Source organism: Pteropus vampyrus, unplaced genomic scaffold (assembly GCF_000151845.1).
Source record: "Pteropus vampyrus isolate Shadow unplaced genomic scaffold, Pvam_2.0 Scaffold15, whole genome shotgun sequence".
Classification (NCBI taxonomy): Eukaryota; Metazoa; Chordata; class Mammalia; order Chiroptera; family Pteropodidae; genus Pteropus; species Pteropus vampyrus.
Window position 1 is genome coordinate 3,851,361 of NW_011888796.1, and position 19,467 is coordinate 3,870,827.

The following is a 19,467-nucleotide window of genomic DNA, read 5'->3' on the forward strand; positions in this document are numbered from 1 at the left end:
CATGAGGACTTAAGCTTAATTAACCTACTAGACACGGCTCTTGAATCACTGGGCATGGTACCTGAGCACAGTTAGGGCAGGGGAGAGGCGTGGTGATAAAAACCTCTCCCCTCATCTCTCATCACTCAGATTTAAGCCTGCATGCTGCTGGTTAGTGCTGACTTCTCATGCTACAAATTTCCCCAATATATTTCCATCCTGGGCTGGTTTGCCAAATCCCTATGTGTCTTGTTTCTTGTGGCAGCTTAGCTCCTCAAGCCCTTGGGCAGATGAGCCTTAGAACACTGTTTTTTCCCTCTCCCTTCCCCAACAATGCACTGTGTCGCCGCCTCTTCAGCTGGTCATTGGCAGTCACTCGTGAGCACCCATTGTGGACCAGGACAGTACTGGGGCATAATGATACCAGAAGTAGATTTAATAGCCACCAGGTGCCAGGCACTATATCTCACCTGGTCTTCTCCGCGACCCTCTGAAATGACTGATAATATTCCCATTTTACTGATGAGCAAATGGAAGCTCAGAGAAGCAAGCTCAAAGTCATAGCCATGAGTTAAGTGGCCAGAATCAGATCTAAGCTCAGGCCTGACTTCAAAGCCCATCCTCCTTCTAGTCAACCATTGTGTCTCTCACGGTAAATGGGTTAGTCAACAATAGATCTTCCAGGCCTTCTCCTTGGTGGCCTTTGCTAGGCACTGAGGGCTTCATAAACACCATGGAGTGGAAACAGTCTTCTTCTCTGCAGGCTCCGTGCACCCGCCCCACATTCGCAGTGGGGTTACTAATAACCCCTCCTGGTTACTAATAAGGTAGAGGGAGAAAAACCCAGGCCCATGAGGTGAATTGCTCTTGCTAGGAATTAGACTTCCAGGAGGGAAAGATACAGTGGCCCTCTCCGGAAGCATAGCTAGGAAGACATCACTCGTGAATAGAGTGAGACACGTTTGGGGCCAAGTGAGGCAGCTATGGAGTGAATTCGCCCGTATTCACCCACATTCATTTTCTGTGCCCCCAAGCCTTTTACAGCTGGCAACTTTCAGCTCAAGGAGGAAGGGAAGCCCCATTCAAAGCACCAGACGCTTCCGTAGGGTCAGTTTTTGGCTCAACAAGGCCCTTACCTCATGCCATCTTTCTGCCAAATTAAACCAAAGGAGATCCCTTCAACCATGAGTGCCCTGGGCCTGGCTGTTCAGTTCTCAGTGGTTCTCAGTTCCTAATCTTCGTGCTCTCTTCTTTTTCCCAGGTGTCGACTTTAAGATGAAGACCATAGAGGTAGATGGCATCAAAGTGCGGATACAGATTTGGTGAGTTGGGTGGGAGGAGAGGACCATGGCTGCTCCCTAGCTGCCATGACCATGTGTAAAGTCCCGAGGTTTCATTCGGCACTCTGGCAACCTCTTCGATGAAGAGAAGCAGAAGACTCAAAGCCCATATCCTGCTCCCATGAGTCTAAATTTCCTATCTCTTTCTTAAGAAACCTTATGGAATTAACCACAAGTCACCAGAAGGCAAGAATTAGAAGGGACTGGCAAACTAACCACTGTGGGTTTGCCTTAGATTAAGGCTTTGTCTTTGGGCCCCGCTGCACTGTGATGGGATTGGAAGGAGGATGGGCTACACCATCTAGGGTGGGACCTTGCTGAGTTCCTTGATGCCACGCGGTGCAGTCCCACAAGTGGCCACAGGGGGCTGCTATGGCTCTCTGGCCTGCCGCTCTTGAAAGAACTCACTGCAGTTGCCAGCCTGTGGGGCTGCCTCCTAAAGACTGATATGGATGTTGCCTTCAGAGGTCCCATAGGGACCGGAGGTGGAACAATCCAACCAGTCTGGCTACAGTGGCCAAATTCTAGAGAGAGCCATCCAAGGCCCACTTACAGTTGTGGCTCTTGGTGCAGATGTAGTTGACAAGGTCCTGTGAGCCCTGTAAGGACCAGATGACGAGACCCTTCTCCCGCAGAGTCAGATATGCTTGGATCCCCTTGGGGACCGAAGCTCTACTGCAGCTCCCCAGTTTTTCCTGCAAGGGCACAGGGTCTCCCAGCTCCTGCTTCTCCCCTCCCCGCCTGCTTCCACACTCCCCGCTCTTCTGAGGGTTTGGCTTTCTACTGCAGGGACACAGCTGGGCAGGAGAGATATCAGACCATCACAAAGCAGTACTATCGACGGGCCCAGGTGAGCCATCGGTTTCAGGGTTCAGAGGTGGGATGCTGCCACCCTCAATACAAGCTCTGGGTGTTTGAGGTATCTATGCCACTGACCCCCCAAATAGGGCCCTCAGATTGCCTGTTGGGGAGGAGAGCCTCAGGGACGTCTTTCAGTTGTTCGAGGACCATTATTCTCTGAGCACTCACTCTAGGCAGGTCCTCGACCCTCAGCCTCCACCCTGGGCCATAGTCCCAGGTCGAAGTATTTGGTGCCTTCCTACCTCAGTTCTGCGGTGGGCTTAGGAAGCCATTTCTTTGGGAGGCTGAGAGAGGAGGAGACATTTCTGGGAGATGAGGGGTCCTCATTGTGCTAAACAATAAGGGAGCAAGGAGAGTGGTACCCAGTATTTAAGGTGTGTCTGCCTCCCCCGTATCTCCTTCTCTCTCTCTCAGGGAATATTTTTAGTCTACGACATTAGCAGCGAGCGCTCTTACCAGCACATCATGAAGTGGGTCAGTGATGTGGATGAGGTAGGAGATAACGCCTCACTGTCGGGGTTGGGGGAGGGCACCTCAGAGGGGAAGGCAGAGTGAGGGCCAGATGAGAAAGGCTGAAGCTCTTGGAGTTGGCGAGCAGACAGACTCTGCCAGGAAACCTTGCCTTCCACAGCCCCGAATAAAGACCTCTGGGTGAGTAAGACATGGGGAAGAAGCCCAAGCTGCCATGCCCTCCATGCTCTATGCCCCTGCCCTGCCTCTATGGCTGTTTCTTCCTGGAAGTGAGTTAAGTCAGAGCCCACCCTGCGAACAGCTTCCTTCCCAAAATCTCAGGACCAGGTGGAATTCTAGTCCTGGCTGTGCCACGACAGCTGTGGAGCCCTGGGCAAGCAACTTGAGCTCTCTTGAGTCCACAGTTCCTTACCTATAGAATGAGGGGTTGGACTCAAGTCCAGTGTCCTTTCCAGCTCAGATACCAGTTATCCAACCCAAAGAAGCACCAGCATTAATCAGTGTCTCCTACTCTGAGCTATCCATATGACATCCCTCTGGGACACCTGGGGTCAGTTGTGGTTCTTAGGGAAGCCTGGCACCTGCACCCAGTCAGCCTGCTCTGTCCCTAGGGCTCTTAAATTTGGTGCAATTGTGGATGTTAGTATAGACTGGTGGGAAGATGGAAGAGAAAGGCAGCACTCACTGGTAATTCCGCCTGTCCTTTGTCCCTAGTATGCACCAGAAGGTGTCCAGAAGATCCTTATAGGGAATAAGGCCGATGAAGAGCAGAAACGGCAGGTGGGAAGAGAGCAAGGGCAGCAGGTAAGTGGGAGTGAGCTGGCTGAATCCATCCCTTGAGGTTTCCCACCGCCTTGCATGGTCAGTCCTGAGAGTTGAGACCCAGGATTCTATCACCACCATCAAGCACATTCATACCTCCTGCAATAACACATCCATATACCTCCTATAGTAGCCTAAGGCACTGGGTGAGTTGCCATCCTTGAGAGTTTGCATTCTGTCCTTCAGGATAGTGATTTGGGGGTCCATCCTGAAACGAAGACCTCTTGGACAGCAACTCTCCCAGCTCCAAGTCCCCTAAAACAGGATTACCTCTGCTGAAGAGCTCATCCCAGTGTTAGCGATAAGGAAGAACTTCAAGTTGCTTCTTCTCTAACAGCATTCAGGCATAGCTACCATCTTACAGTCATCCACCCCCCCCCTCAACACCCCTTCCCTGTACTTCTTACACTTGGAAAGAGGTAGGAAGGAAAGTGAGGGAAAGAAGGGCCCACAGTCAGAGAAGCCATGGGGACAGAGGGGGTGGGATAGTGATACCGAGGGCACGGTCCACACATACAGGGGGAACTTCTTTACTGATGAGCAAATGGAAGCTCAGAGAAGCAAGCTCAAAGTCATAGCCATGAGTTAAGTGGCCAGAATCAGATCTGAGCTCAGGCCTGACTTCAAAGCCCATCCTCCTTCTAGTCAACCATTGTGTCTCCCACGGTAAATGGGTTAGTCAACAATAGATCTTCCAGGCCTTCTCCTTGGCGGCCTTTGCTAGGCACTGAGGGCTTCATAAACACCATGGAGTGGAAACAGTCTTCTTCTCTGCAGGCTCCGTGCACCCGCCCCACATTCGCAGTGGGGTTACTAATAACCCCTCCTGGTTACTAATAAGGTAGAGGGAGAAAAACCCAGGCCCATGAGGTGAATTGCTCTTACTAGGAATTAGACTTCCAGGAGGGAAAGATACAGTGGCCCTCTCCGGAAGCATAGCTAGGAAGACATCACTCGTGAATAGAGTGAGACACGTTTGGGGCCAAGTGAGGCAGCTATGGAGTGAATTCGCCCGTATTCACCCACATTCATTTTCTGTGCCCCCAAGCCTTTTACAGCTGGCAACTTTCAGCTCAAGGAGGAAGGGAAGCCCCATTCAAAGCACCAGACGCTTCCGTAGGGTCAGTTTTTGGCTCAACAAGGCCCTTACCTCATGCCATCTTTCTGCCAAATTAAACCAAAGGAGATCCCTTCAACCATGAGTGCCCTGGGCCTGGCTGTTCAGTTCTCAGTGGTTCTCAGTTCCTAATCTTCGTGCTCTCTTCTTTTTCCCAGGTGTCGACTTTAAGATGAAGACCATAGAGGTAGATGGCATCAAAGTGCGGATACAGATTTGGTGAGTTGGGTGGGAGGAGAGGACCATGGCTGCTCCCTAGCTGCCATGACCATGTGTAAAGTCCCGAGGTTTCATTCGGCACTCTGGCAACCTCTTCGATGAAGAGAAGCAGAAGACTCAAAGCCCATATCCTGCTCCCATGAGTCTAAATTTCCTATCTCTTTCTTAAGAAACCTTATGGAATTAACCACAAGTCACCAGAAGGCAAGAATTAGAAGGGACTGGCAAACTAACCACTGTGGGTTTGCCTTAGATTAAGGCTTTGTCTTTGGGCCCCGCTGCACTGTGATGGGATTGGAAGGAGGATGGGCTACACCATCTAGGGTGGGACCTTGCTGAGTTCCTTGATGCCACGCGGTGCAGTCCCACAAGTGGCCACAGGGGGCTGCTATGGCTCTCTGGCCTGCCGCTCTTGAAAGAACTCACTGCAGTTGCCAGCCTGTGGGGCTGCCTCCTAAAGACTGATATGGGTGTTGCCTTCAGAGGTCCCATAGGGACCAGAGGTGGAACAATCCAACCAGTCTGGCTACAGTGGCCAAATTCTAGAGAGAGCCATCCAAGGCCCACTTACAGTTGTGGCTCTTGGTGCAGATGTCGTTGACAAGGTCCTGTGAGCCCTGTAAGGACCAGATGACGAGACCCTTCTCCCGCAGAGTCAGATATGCTTGGATCCCCTTGGGGACCGAAGCTCTACTGCAGCTCCCCAGTTTTTCCTGCAAGGGCACAGGGTCTCCCAGCTCCTGCTTCTCCCCTCCCCGCCTGCTTCCACACTCCCCGCTCTTCTGAGGGTTTGGCTTTCTACTGCAGGGACACAGCTGGGCAGGAGAGATATCAGACCATCACAAAGCAGTACTATCGACGGGCCCAGGTGAGCCATCAGTTTCAGGGTTCAGAGGTGGGATGCTGCCACCCTCAATACAAGCTCTGGGTGTTTGAGGTATCTATGCCACTGACCCCCCAAATAGGGCCCTCAGATTGCCTGTTGGGGAGGAGAGCCTCAGGGACATCTTTCAGTTGTTCGAGGACCATTATTCTCTGAGCACTCACTCTAGGCAGGTCCTCGACCCTCAGCCTCCACCCTGGGCCATAGTCCCAGGTCGAAGTATTTGGTGCCTTCCTACCTCAGTTCTGCGGTGGGCTTAGGAAGCCATTTCTTTTGGGGGGCTGAGAGAGGAGGAGACATTTCTGGGAGATGAGGGGTCCTCATGGTGCTAAACGATAAGGGAGCAAGGAGAGTGGTACCCAGTATTTAAGGTGTGTCTGCCTCCCCCGTATCTCCTTCTCTCTCTCTCAGGGAATATTTTTAGTCTACGACATTAGCAGCGAGCGCTCTTACCAGCACATCATGAAGTGGGTCAGTGATGTGGATGAGGTAGGAGATAACGCCTCACTGTCGGGGTTGGGGGAGGGCACTCAGAGGGGAAGGCAGAGTGAGGGCCAGATGAGAAAGGCTGAAGCTCTTGGAGTTGGCGAGCAGACAGACTCTGCCAGGAAACCTTGCCTTCCACAGCCCTGAATAAAGACCTCTGGGTGAGTAAGACATGGGGAAGAAGCCCAAGCTGCCATGCCCTCCATGCTCTATGCCCCTGCCCTGCCTCTATGGCTGTTTCTTCCTGGAAGTGAGTTAAGTCAGAGCCCACCCTGCGAACAGCTTCCTTCCCAAAATCTCAGGACCAGGTGGAATTCTAGTCCTGGCTGTGCCACGACAGCTGTGGAGCCCTGGGCAAGCAACTTGAGCTCTCTTGAGTCCACAGTTCCTTACCTATAGAATGAGGGGTTGGACTCAAGTCCAGTGTCCTTTCCAGCTCAGATACCAGTTATCCAACCCAAAGAAGCACCAGCATTAATCAGTGTCTCCTACTCTGAGCTATCCATATGACATCCCTCTGGGACACCTGGGGTCAGTTGTGGTTCTTAGAGAAGCCTGGCACCTGCACCCAGTCAGCCTGCTCTGTCCCTAGGGCTCTTAAATTTGGTGCAATTGTGGATGTCAGTATAGACTGGTGGGAAGATGGAAGAGAAAGGCAGCACTCACTGGTAATTCCGCCTGTCCTTTGTCCCTAGTATGCACCAGAAGGTGTCCAGAAGATCCTTATAGGGAATAAGGCCGATGAAGAGCAGAAACGGCAGGTGGGAAGAGAGCAAGGGCAGCAGGTAAGTGGGAGTGAGCTGGCTGAATCCATCCCTTGAGGTTTCCCACCGCCTTGCATGGTCAGTCCTGAGAGTTGAGACCCAGGATTCTATCACCACCATCAAGCACATTCATACCTCCTGCAATAACACATCCATATACCTCCTATAGTAGCCTAAGGCACTGGGTGAGTTGCCATCCTTGAGAGTTTGCATTCTGTCCTTCAGGATAGTGATTTGGGGGTCCATCCTGAAACGAAGACCTCTTGGACAGCAACTCTCCCAGCTCCAAGTCCCCTAAAACAGGATTACCTCTGCTGAAGAGCTCATCCCAGTGTTAGCGATAAGGAAGAACTTCAAGTTGCTTCTTCTCTAACAGCATTCAGGCATAGCTACCATCTTACAGTCATCCACCCCCCTCCACACCCCTTCCCTGTACTTCTTACACTTGGAAAGAGGTAGGAAGGAAAGTGAGGGAAAGAAGGGCCCACAGTCAGAGAAGCCATGGGGACAGAGGGGGTGGGATAGTGATACCGAGGGCACGGTCCACACATACAGGGGGAACTTCCGCCCAGAGAACAGACAGAAAGATGGATACTACTGAGACTAGAGTCATCCACCCACTCTGAGGGCCTCAAGAGCTTTTCTCTCCTTCTTTAGTCAGTAACATTCCACTAACACTTAAGATAACATTGATTCTTTAGTATTAAAAAATAATACAGGGTCATTGAAAAATTTGAAAGGAGAAGCAGACCCTACTGGAATGATAGTATTTATTGAGCACTTATGTGTAGCCCTGTGCTAAGCAAGTGCTTTGAGATGGACGACCCCATTTAATCATTCCACACCTTGGTTGACAGACATTCTCATCCACCTTTAACAGATGACAAAGCTGGGCCGAGAGAAAATAAATATCTTGTCCAAGGTCGTATAGCTGTGGCAGCACCGATATACAAGTCCAGGTCTCTTTGACTCCAATGCTCACGTTCTAGATTAACCTGCCATATTGCCACATTTTGGTGTCTTTGTCTCTTACTATATGATATGTGTGTTGGGTGTGTATGTGTACGTGTGGGGGTGTTTGTGGGGCTTCTTCTCCCATTCTCTGCTAGCCTATGTCTTATCTGAGAAGTTATCTATTCTGAGAATTGTTACAACACAGCGTGGCTGCGAGGGAATGGTAGAAATATGTGCCAGGAACAGGGGGACCTCCCTTCTCTTACTGATTCCCTTTCAAGAATGTTCTTTTCTTGCAGCTGGCTAAGGAGTATGGCATGGACTTCTATGAAACAAGTGCCTGCACCAACCTCAACATTAAAGAGGTGAGTGCTCTGAAGCCCAGTTGCCCTATGTCTCTGGCTGAGTCCGGAGTGGGGAAGCGAGAAGAGAAGGTAGCAGATAGGAGAGCCAAGATGAGATGAGAGCCCGCCCTCGGCCAGTTACAAGGTTGCGAGGGGAAAAGGAGGAAACACGGACTCACCTGTGCCCCTTGGTTTCCCAGTCTTTCACGCGTCTGACGGAGCTGGTGCTGCAGGCCCATAAGAAGGAACTGGATGGTGTCCGGACACGTGCCAGCAATGAGATGGCACTGGCAGAGCTCGAGGAGGATGAGAGCAAACCTGAGGGCCCAGCGAACTCTTCAAAAACCTGCTGGTGCTGAGGGTCCTGCATGGAGCACCCACACTACCCCCCCTCCCCTCAAGAGGCCTGCGGGCAGACAGGGAGTCTGGGCTTTGCCTTGCTTCTCCTCTCATTTGGGTGACCCTGTGGAATATCAGTAGCTGCTACTCCCCCTGCCTGGCCCCGCAAGCAGCTCCGCTGTCATCTCTGAGCAGCCTCTGCCCCCAGCCCTTCACCTGGAGTGGTATCCTTCAGCCCGTTTCCCCAGCCGCAGGCCTGCTATGAGCCCCAGATGTGCTACAAGTACTGTCTCACCGCCCCAAGCTCCCCGGACAATGGCCCAGTCAGAGTCAAGGCCACTTTAGGCTTTTTCTCAGTGCATCTTTCCTCCTGTTCACTTTTCCTCTCTTCTTCCCACTTCTCTTTCTCTGCCCCTTTCCCCTCCAGTATGTTTTGCATCAAAGCCCCTCACATCCCTTTCCCTGTGTGTCCGGCTGTGTGGCTGCTGGTGGAGCTGCTTTCTTCCTGTTCTTCCCAACCCTGTCCAAGGGAATGGACGCAGGCTCATGAGGATGTTCCGTCTCTGCTCCTGGGAGAACCCTCACCCTGCTTTGCGGGTGGGCCGAAGGCTATGGGGTGCTTCTTCCCATCCTCTCCTCCTGACCATCCCTTCCTGTGCCATGGGCCTGCCTCACCAATGATCTGGGAAAGTGGGACATCAAGGTAGGAAGGAAACACTGAATGAGCTCCTTAGCCTGGGGCTGTCCTACCTCTCCCTGCCTCCTCCTCCCCACACCCCAGCTTTGGCCTTGCTTGGCTGCCTGCCCACCTGCCTCTTGGGGAAACTGAGCTCAGAGGCAGGTGCTTCAGAGAAGAAAAAAAAATGAGGGGTGGCGGGGATAAAAAGCCACCTCCATTTTCTACCTCCCACGCCGCGTGTACACAATTTCTTCCCATCCGGGCTCCTGAATTTAAAAACATGGGCCAAGACTTGAGGGCACTGCAGGGGCAAAGAAAGCCCCGGGGGAGTGACAGTGACAAGCCAACCACCCACTCCAGAAGGGAGAGCATTTGGAAATAAAAGACTGGCTTCTAAGTATCCGGTTAAGAGGAGGGAGAGCAGGCCAGCAAACCAGAGGGGAGTGTGGCAGCCTCCGGGCTTCCTGGGCTCCGCCTTCCATTTCTTGTGTGAGAAGAGCATTCCACAACTTCCTGGCAAGTGAGAGGTAACAAAACCAGGTGGGCCTTCACTGAACCCAGCCTTCAGCTCTCAAAGTTCTGCTGAGACCCAAAGTTTGTGGGAGAAGAGTGGGGGCTTCGTGGGAAGAATGAAAGCAAGCCCTGGGTAGAAATGCTTTGTTGGTCTCATCAGCCTTCAAGACAAAGTGCTCATCTTGTCCCTCTAGCTCCTGAGGTGGAGGCTCGAGGGTTTGTTTTCCAACCACACTGTGGCTACAGGTGGAGGGAAGAGGCTCCTTCCTCCAGAGCTCCTTGTTCAGCAAGAAGTTTCTTTAACCCCATATGGTCCAAGAGTAGCTTGAAGGAGGCCCTTTAAGGAAGGGACAAGCCAGTTACCAGCCCTAGTAGGGCTCCCCCCACCCCACCTTCCGCTACATATTAGCCACATTGCATGGCTGGGGCTAGAGCTAAAACAAAGAACTGGGCATTAAGCATTCACCAGCTAAGGACCAAAATCCAGGGCACACACATGAAGGATTGAGAGCCCCACTTCCTGACTCCTCCAAAAAGGGCAGGGGTTGAAATCGCCAAACCTTTCCTCCAGACAATTACTAAACCAGAATATAGCAGGAGAGGGTGGCTCAAGATGTAGGAATGGGGGTTAGGTTAGCATAGCAAAGGGAAAAGGAAGGCAGGAATAGTTATAAGGCATTGGCTAATGAGAAATTTAGAGAGCTGACTCTAGGAGGAAGTCATGATTATGGCTAGGGATGCTTCCTTGAGGCCCAGCTCCTCAAGTGTCAGAACACATGCAGCATCACACTGGGGGACGGGAGGTCGGTGATGCCAACCCTCAAGTGCGCTCAGCTGGGACTTCAGAACGGGCAAGTTATATCTGCATTGGCTCCAACTTTTGGGTCGGTATTGCAGCTTTCCCTGAAGATCAGGCCGAGCACCGTCGCCTTTCTCCCCTATCCCTCTCAGGACAGAGGGGCTCTATTTTTACTGTACCCTAGGGGTTCTGGAAGGGAAAACATGGGGGCAAATTCTATGGCCTGATTGGCTCCATCCACAAGGCCACAACTGGAACAGGAGGAGGGTTGGGATGTTAGGGTACAGTTATTCTTTACAGGTACCAGAGTCATCCTCTTACCCCTAAATTTCCCCAGTCCAGGAGGTGGCCTGGGATCTGGCATTAGGCCCAGACTGTTGAACAGGCGCTCCTGCCTGTTTACTCCTCACCACCTCTGCATCTGCTGTCCTGAGACTCAGCCCAGCCCCGGGTACCCCCAACTGCTCCTGAGCCCCCACCTTCTCCCTGTGACGGGTGAACTTTGTGTACTGTGTCTCGGGTCCAGTATATGAATTGTGAGCAGGGTTCATCTATTTTAAACACAAATGTTTACAAAATAAAGAATATTTCAAACCACAGGTGTGGCTGCCCAGATGAGTCCCTGGGAGTAGGCCTTACTTAGACCCTGGCAGTTAAGTGGAAGGGGGAGATGCCCCAGAACCCTAAAGCAATGGCAGTAGAATGACAGTGGAAGTGGCAAACGTCTTCCATTTTGTACCTTTCCTAATGCAACCTGCATGGGAACCCCAGGCAAAGCCCCCATTGGTCTGCAAATGGGCTTACACTTCAGAAATAAGACTGAGCAGTGTCATTGGGATGATGCTGAATATCTATGAGGGAGTCTTGAAAGCCAAGAAGGTTCTCATCTGTCTGGGATGAAACAGGAACAGTTCTATTTAAAGCCATGAGGAAGGATTAGTTACTCTTTCAGAAGCTCATCCTAGCCCAGGGAAGCAAGGCATACGGAAATCTCAGAGGTTTGGGGGGATAGGGAGGGATCCGTTGAATACTATAATTTGGAGTGTGGAGTTGATGGAAGCGGTAAAGAATGGGAGTTAAGACAGAATGAAGAAGGAAGGAATGAAACAAGGCAAGGCCATAGTAGCCTGAGATCTTAACTGGCACTTTCCAGTTTACAGAGCACTTCTAATACTTTATTTCCTCCATCCTGCCAGTCATACCCACCATATCTGTGTGAGATAGGTTGATTATCTTGATCCAAGTTCAAGAGATAAGGAAACAGGTACCTAAGGACCCTAAGTAGCAGGGGCAGGGGCAAGGGCAGGGTCATGGCTAGAAATAACTGAATTGAAATCTGAAGGGGAAAGCTTTGCCATCTCTATTTAGAAAAATCTTTATAAGCAATTCTCATTTGCAGCCAGAGTTGAAAACCACTGGCCAAAGCTTTCTGCATACTAGGCCAGTGCATTTTCCAGAACAAGTACTGTCCCTGTGGGAAGCCGTGGGAATCACATACTTCATGCATGTCACAAAGTTATAAGCTTCTGGAAAGTGGGCCAGTTTGAGGTAAAGTTGGACAAAGGGGAATTTTAGGAGAACTTCATCAATTTTACTCAATTGTGAAAGGTGAGAACCTGGGTGACTCAAAGGGTACCTGGCGAAAAGGGATGGCATGTGCCTATGGAAAAGGGAACTCCCGTTCCTCAGCTCAGGAAATGTCATGGCCTTCCTGAAGAGGGAGTCACAGAAAGGCAGCTAATAAGAGGTGTCTGGAAATCCAGAGAATACCAGGGAAGCTCTAGGTACATAAATCAGGCAAGCTCACATTAAAGTCTAGCACACTGTTAATGCTAAGTCCTTTTGACTCAGTGGCTTGGTAGGGGCACTTATTGGCTGCTTCTAAGAACTCTGCCCAGGCTTGGCAGGAGACACACTGTAAACTGCATTTCCTGCCACCTCTTCTGACCAAAGATTCCATCCCCACTTAGGTAATAGAGGCTTGTTTTTAGGGAGCAGTTGAGACATATGGGTTTCCACGTGCTATAAACAGCCATGAGACAGGCTACAGAAGACAGAAAAGCTGGGCACTCACTGGTGAATAATTCTTCGCATATCAGATTTTCAAGCCTAGCTGCTGCTAGCCTTGCTTATTCTTTGTTCTAGGAGACAGTTCCCAATGGACAGGTAACTGTGAAAACAGTCTCTAGGAAACATTTGCATTATTATTGAAATTTCACTCTAAAATCCCAAAGCCAGGTAAAGCCTAATTGCCAGTTGATGGAGAAATCCAGGTATTAAAAAAAAAAAAAAAAAAAAGCGACTTGTCGAGTTGGTGGAAGAATGAAGTGAAGCATTAGGTGTTGCTAGTTTCTGTGGGCTTCCAGGGGTGTGCTCCCATGATAGCCCATAGCAGGTCCTTAGATGTCCTGCTGAATGCTTGGTGTTGAAAACATCACGGGTGGCCTAGCTGGGTCCAGAATGAAACAGCTTCAACTCCCTGCATACTTCCTTCTGGGGGAAATGACCAGCACAACCCCTCTGGAAAGTGTCTGGGATTAACTCTGCCTGAAAAGAGGTAGGTGTCACTCATCCCTTCTGAGTTTACCCACCTGATCTGTGACTCCTCCTCACCATTACCCTGGCCACAACTGACTGCATCCTAACTAGCCTGGGAACTTAAACTTTTTTGAACTTTCCAATCCTCCAGTAGTACCTGGATATACATCTGGACTCCAGGTAACCCTCTAATTATCCCCAAGGACCCACATATACATTAACCTGACATCCATTATCCAAACCACCAGGATGTAACCAGATCTTCTGGCACCCATCTTCCAGACCACCTAGCATCCATCATTCTGACTGCCTGACATCTGCCATAACCATTCTGGACTAATCCTAGTGTTACCAGAGAGTGGGATCCTCTCCCAGCGTGTTGTCCAGGTTCTTGATGTCTCGAACAAAGAATTGAGCAAGACACCGAAATACAGTAGAAAAAGAAAAGTTTTATTAGAAAGGAAAATACACTTCCAGATGTGGAAGCAGGCCTGAGCAATAGAAGCGTGGCTCAAAAGGCCTGGTAACAAAGCCTTCAGGGTTTTTATTCCTTTTTGCTGTGGGTGGTTACTTTTCTTAGAGGAGTGGGCTTCCTTGATTGACAACTAAGATTGACAGGGCTCAGTGATTCATCATTTTGCTTTCTGCACATGTTTGTTCCCAGAATTCAGTCTGTTATAATGATATTAACGAACTTCCAGGCATATGCATCATATTATAATGATGGTATAATGAGACTCAGGTAGTTGAAGGTCGTTGGGGTCTTCACTGCGTAGGTGCGAGTGACTGGCTTAAACTGGTACCTAAATCTCTGCCTACTGGTTTCTTCCTATGAGTTAAAAAAAAATGCCATCTGGCTTGCTTAATTGTGGGCGGATTAGGGCGGACCCCTTCTAGGATAGGATGACCTCAGTGTCTTTGCAGGCAGACCCAAAACCCCCTGACTTTCCTGCCTACCTCTTTTCTACGAGCCATGAACACCCTTACTTAGTATGGATATTGAGGGATGAGAGGTCTCTTCTTCTGTATCTGCTTCCTGCTGAGAATGGCCGTAGTCCCTGCCTACAGGGGTTTCATGGAGCTCTTTCCCTTCCTGCCTCAGTCAGAGTGGGGTCTTGGGTTTCCTGCTGAAGTGCCACCTCAGTCCCTAGACAAGGAAAAGAAAATAAAAACTCGTTATTTAAATCGTTATTAAAATAAACTTGTTATTAATATAAACTCGTTATTAAAATAAAAAATAGATGTATTTAAATACTCTATTAATTTCTATTGTTAATTTGCCTATTAAGTGAGTAAAGGGAAACAGGCTTGGTTAATAAGTTCCTTAAAGAGTAAAAAGAAAGACCTTTGGCTTAAAGTCTCCTCCCCGCCTCAGACTGTAAGGGCCCTGCCTGGTTTAACACTATTTCTGCTTAACAAAGGGTTGATGACCCTTATCAATAGCCAGAGGATCTGAATCACCAGGGCACTTATCAGGATTTGAGGGAGGGAGCCTTTTTCCAAAGAAAGGAGGGAAGAAAACTAGGTTTACTAAAAAGATTAACTCTGCAAGAGATGTCCCATTTTATTTCCTGCTAAAAGATTAAGAGTTTTACAAATGATGTCCGGTCTCGCTAAGGCTAAGAATGCATGACTGATAATTCTCAGGAATGTACTTTTTACTATAAGAATTTTTAACTTTTCTTTCTTCTTTGGAACACTTCTAGATTTTTGCCTAGCGGTGTTCCCGGTTTGCAAACTCCAAAACTCTTGAATAAATCTCTATCATTTATTTCTAGCAGAGCCTCCAGACTCTTAGCATTCATTTGACAGCACTATAGTAGAGGAGAAGGTACAGTGCAGAGGCAACAGCAGACGTGCTCTCCAGCACAAGTAATATCACAGAACAGTGTGTGGTGTGTGACTTTCCAAAATAATAACTTTTAGTGCCTCTGCTTGCCCTGGGCTGTTCTCCTAAGGATCCTTTTGATTTTGTGGAAAGCAACAGCCAAAGAGAAAACTGTACACAGTAATATGTATATTTCAGTTGGAGTCTAAGTCAAGGGAGCATGAACCCAATTCTCTTCCTCATCTTTCAGGTCTTGGTGGACCCTGCACCCTCCATTGCACAATTCAGAAGCTTGGCACTCAGTAGGCACTCAATAAATGTCTGTGCCAAGTGAAAAAAACTTGCTGGGGCAAGTAGAAGCCAATCCTGCGTCCCTCCCTCCCTCCCTTTTTTCCTCCCTGGCAACCTTTGAGGCTCTGGTTTCCTTCAAGAGTGAATTATTCATGTCTGCTCAAAGATATCAAATTGGCCCTTCCCAGGTTGCCAGTAGGGTGGGGCAAGGAGGTGGCTTTGTTCAGTCTGTAAGTGGGAGGGGCAACCCCCTCGTTCAAACAGTGCTTGCAGGTGGATGACCATTTTTGCTAAGTCATTCTGGGAATGCTCAAAGCCCTATTGTGAGATCCTTCTTGTCCCAGCTTCCTCCTTCCTTACCATTCCTTTAAAAGACCCTGAAGTAGGCTCACGCCACTCTGCCAGTCTCACCCTGCCCTTGCACGATGGCTTACATTGCCAAGTCCTTCTACGACCTCACTGCTATCAGCCTGGATGGGGAGAAGGTAGATTTCAACACATTCCGAGGCAGGGCAGTGCTGATTGAGAATGTGGCCTCGCTCTGAGGCACAACCACCCGGGACTTCACCCACCTCAACGAGCTGCAATGCCGCTTTCCCAGGCGCCTGGTGGTTCTTGGCTTCCCCTGCAACCAATTTGGACATCAGGTGAGGGGTCCATTATATTGCACTCAAGGAGTTGGGTTGTCTAGTAGGCCAAGGGGAGGGGAGAATGACTGAATGTTAGAGTGTCTGGAATTGTGGGGGGTGTTTTGTTAATCTAGGTCTTTAGTACATGTGAATACTGAGGGGAAGTATATGTGACTCTGTCTGTAATTAAAGACCAGGGGTATGATTTTTTATTGTTCATTGTCTTCCCACTATACTCCTTGAAGGCTAATACCAGGTCTGTTTTTCTCTCCATTGTGTCATCAGTGCCTAGGTTATAGAAGGCACTCATTGAATACTTAACAAATGATTGAGTGGAAGAAATAGAAGATCAAGAATTAAACTAGGATTGATCTGACTCAATAGACCTTAGTTCTAGCTAGACTTGGTTCTACTATTTAATGGCCCTGTGCCCTAGAAAGAGTCACTCAATTTTTCTGTTTTAGTTTCCTTGCCTTTAAATTGGGGATAATACTACTTATCTCATGGTATTATTTTGAGGCTCCGAGGATAAAATATATCAAAGTAACCTGAAAAATATAAAGCAATATGAAATAAAAAAATATAAAGCAAATGCAAGCAACTTTACTATTTAGATTGAAGATTTTGTTTGTTTGAAACCAGCCAACTGGAGAGTGAATTCGAGGGAAAGCTAAGGGTTTGCAGTGTGCATGTGTCTCCTCTGGGCATCCCATGCACCTCTCTGTCTCTGATTAATGGGTCATGTTGTTATAGATCTTCAGCCCACACACCTCAAGTTATCTTTTAGGGATTCTTCTCTTTTCACTTATTAACACCACAAGCAAGTAGAAAGTCCTCAAGTGAACCCTCCAATTATAATCCCCTTAGTTCAATTCACAATGGCATGAAGGCGATAAAGAGATTAGCAGAGAGATACATGAAGGAAGGCTGACAAACCTAAACCCAAACCATTACTGCTTTCACTGTTCCTTCCCTGTCTGTTTCTAGGCTTCACCAAAGCATCAGAGAAAAGGCATGTCTCAATAGCCCATCACCTCAGGCTTGCTAGTTGCTGGAGGGAGTCCATAACCTACCAGTAGCCAGCCAGCCATTTGCATCAAGAGATAAGAAGTCTAATAGAGATTAACTCTGGGCTCAAGATGCCATGAAGCCCTATAACTGACTGTACTAATTGGTTCTAGTCAGTAGAGCAGGAACTTTCTCCCAGTTGGAGATACTGACTCTTAGGCTTGGAGTGGAGGTGGAAAAAAAGGGTTTCCATGGGTCTTTTGGGAATGTCAAGGGTAGAGAATGCTCAGTGGGGACAGAATAGTGATGGCAGTGGGAAAGGAAAGACAGGTAACAGGTTTAGAGCTAAAGCATTCATAGCCAAGTAGTGTGATTGAGTAAGAGGTGGGATAGCAATCTAGAAGTAAAAAGAATAAATACACATTCACAAACTTTAGCCCTCAAGCACTTAATTTCCTTAAATTCCTCTTCCCCTGACCTATTCCAGAACCCTAAACCCCGTATCCTATTTAATTCATCCCTGTTAGTCACTAAGTAATAACATTTAGAATACATTCATTGATGTCTCTAATTTACTTTGCCTTTGTTGCACCTGAAAACTAGACTTCCTTGGATGGGGTCTTCCTTCATCAAAGATTCCTCCTACTTGCACTTCACATCTAGGACAAAGCAAGATGAAAGCGAGAAGCTATAAATCCCATTCCTCTAGGCCTCAATTTCACCCTTAGTTCCAGGAGCTGAGTAGAGGACAGCAAAAGCCTCAACACTCACATGTAATTAGAAGCAAAAGAGGCAAGTGTGTGTGTGTGTGTGTGTGTGTGTGTGTGTGTGTGTGTAGTAGGAGAGTTTGAAGCAGTGTGAATTCAGCCTCCTTCCCCTTCCTACTGCCCTGAACTTAAGGTTCCTTGAAGCTTCAGATACCCTAAGAACTGCTTAGCGTAGATCACAAAGAAACAGCTCAAAATGCTAAATAAATCTTTCAGTATAAGAACAGCCAAGCTAGTAACTGCAAGAACTTTCAGAACTGGCCTAGCAAAAACATCAATAGCTATGAGAGGGAAAATTCCAAGCCAAGAGCAAAACAAAGCACATGAAGAAGGTAAGAAAAAGAACAGAGAGAAAAAAAAAAGGATACATAGAAAAGAATGATCCTAGGAAGGGAATATAGGAGGTGAAAGATGTGTATGTTGTAGACCCTTCATCTCCCCTTCCCTTTTCCATGCTCTGTGTCTTTTCCTCCCCCAGGAGAACTGCCAGAATGAGGAGATCCTGAACAGTCTCAAGTATGTCCGCCCTGGGGGTGGATTCCAGCCTACCTTTACCCTTGTCCAAAAGTGTGAGGTGAATGGTCAGAACGAGCATCCTGTTTTCGCCTACCTGAAGGACAAGCTCCCTTATCCTTACGACGACCCATTTTCTCTCATGACTGATCCCAAGTTCATCATTTGGAGCCCAGTGCGCCGCTCAGACGTGTCCTGGAACTTTGAGAAGTTCCTTATTGGGCCAGAGGGGGAGCCCTTCCGACGCTACAGCCGCACCTTCCCTACCATCAACATTGAGCCTGACATCAAGCGCCTCCTCAAAGTTGCCATATAGACACGAGCTGCTCAGCACACAGATCTACTCCATCCAGCCCCTGAGTATCTTTCCTTAGGATTCAGTGTGCGCTCAGGAGAAGATGCTGGACCTAAGCTTTCCCTTAGATCAGTCCCTTTCATTGAAGAGCCTTGCCTTTCAGGTCTGCCCATTTCATTTTTCTCTCCCAACTTTCTGGCTGGTGATTCAACTTGGGCCTCCAAGACGTGGGTGGGCACTGGGCCTTCACAGAATGATGGCACTTTCCTAAACTTGTATGGGCGGTGTCTGAGACATGTGAAGGGCCCTGAGCCAGCCTGCTAGCTGAGTCCAATAAACGGCAGGTGTGGAAATGGCCAGGCTCTCTGTGTCTTCTTTGACAGGGTAGAGGGATGGTACGAAACTGCAGGTGGGACAGAGGAGCTGGCAGCACACAAACGCTTGGGAGAGAAGGCTCTGATCAAGGGAACAGCAGGCCCTGGTCGAGGTCTGCTGTGGCAGCTAGAATTGCAGGAAATGTAAATTGTATTATTACTTTATGGCTCTTTTCCAGAACTGTGGAGGTGATAAGGAGGGGTAAAGAGGAGGCCCTTTGATTGAGGTACTAGGAGGTCAGAGGATTTCAGTCAGGAAGATGTTACTATCAGTGGATACTGGGCTAATTTAAATATTACCGGCACCTTAAGAATTTCCCGAGAAATCGATTTGATCAACTTTTACTAATACCAAGGACAGAGAGGGTGCTGTTACTGGTACACAAAGAGCACGTCATCCTTTTCCCAATCACCTTGCTGAGTAACCTTCATTTTTGATCCTTTGCTAGACTGACTCTCCCTCCTTTTTAAAGTTTACATCCCACCCTTATTTTTCTCAAACTCACATGTTCACAAACTCAGGCACGAGACAAGTTTAGGCATGAACGACTGGTTTCAATCCTTCCTCCATGAGGAGGGGGATGGGAGAGGGCCTTCCTGCACAGTCAGACTGTTCATAACCTGCCAACATGATAGCTGTTCTCTGTGATAACA

General features: G+C 48.7%; 2 protein-coding genes across 4 annotated transcripts in view; both read left to right on the plus strand.

Moving 5' to 3' along the window:
- RAB15 (RAB15, member RAS oncogene family) overlaps positions 1 to 11,169 on the plus strand; it is a 25,774-nt gene extending 14,605 nt beyond the window's left edge. Inside the window, exons 2-7 of one of the 3 annotated variants that reach the window (XM_011384371.2) lie at positions 1,241 to 1,301; positions 2,109 to 2,169; positions 2,595 to 2,672; positions 3,366 to 3,455; positions 8,196 to 8,261; positions 8,441 to 11,169. In XM_011384371.2, the coding sequence (XP_011382673.1) occupies positions 1,241 to 1,301; positions 2,109 to 2,169; positions 2,595 to 2,672; positions 3,366 to 3,455; positions 8,196 to 8,261; positions 8,441 to 8,599 (515 nt within the window). In that variant the 3' untranslated portion in view covers positions 8,600 to 11,169. Of the gene's footprint in view, positions 1 to 1,240; positions 1,302 to 2,108; positions 2,170 to 2,594; positions 2,673 to 3,365; positions 3,456 to 4,753; positions 4,810 to 5,616; positions 5,678 to 6,103; positions 6,182 to 6,873; positions 6,964 to 8,195; positions 8,262 to 8,440 lie in introns of those variants that run through there. The other 2 variants (XM_023527009.1, XM_023526999.1) reach the window with 2 other exon arrangements.
- A 4,196-nt stretch (positions 11,170 to 15,365) lies between these two features.
- On the plus strand, positions 15,366 to 18,792 carry GPX2 (glutathione peroxidase 2). Its single transcript, XM_011384386.2, has 2 exons — positions 15,366 to 15,874; positions 18,110 to 18,792. The coding sequence occupies exons 1-2, from the start codon at positions 15,653 to 15,655 to the stop codon at positions 18,458 to 18,460; spliced, it is 573 nt and encodes a 190-aa protein (XP_011382688.2). The 5' UTR covers positions 15,366 to 15,652; the 3' UTR covers positions 18,461 to 18,792.
- Positions 18,793 to 19,467: the final 675 nt, after the last annotated feature.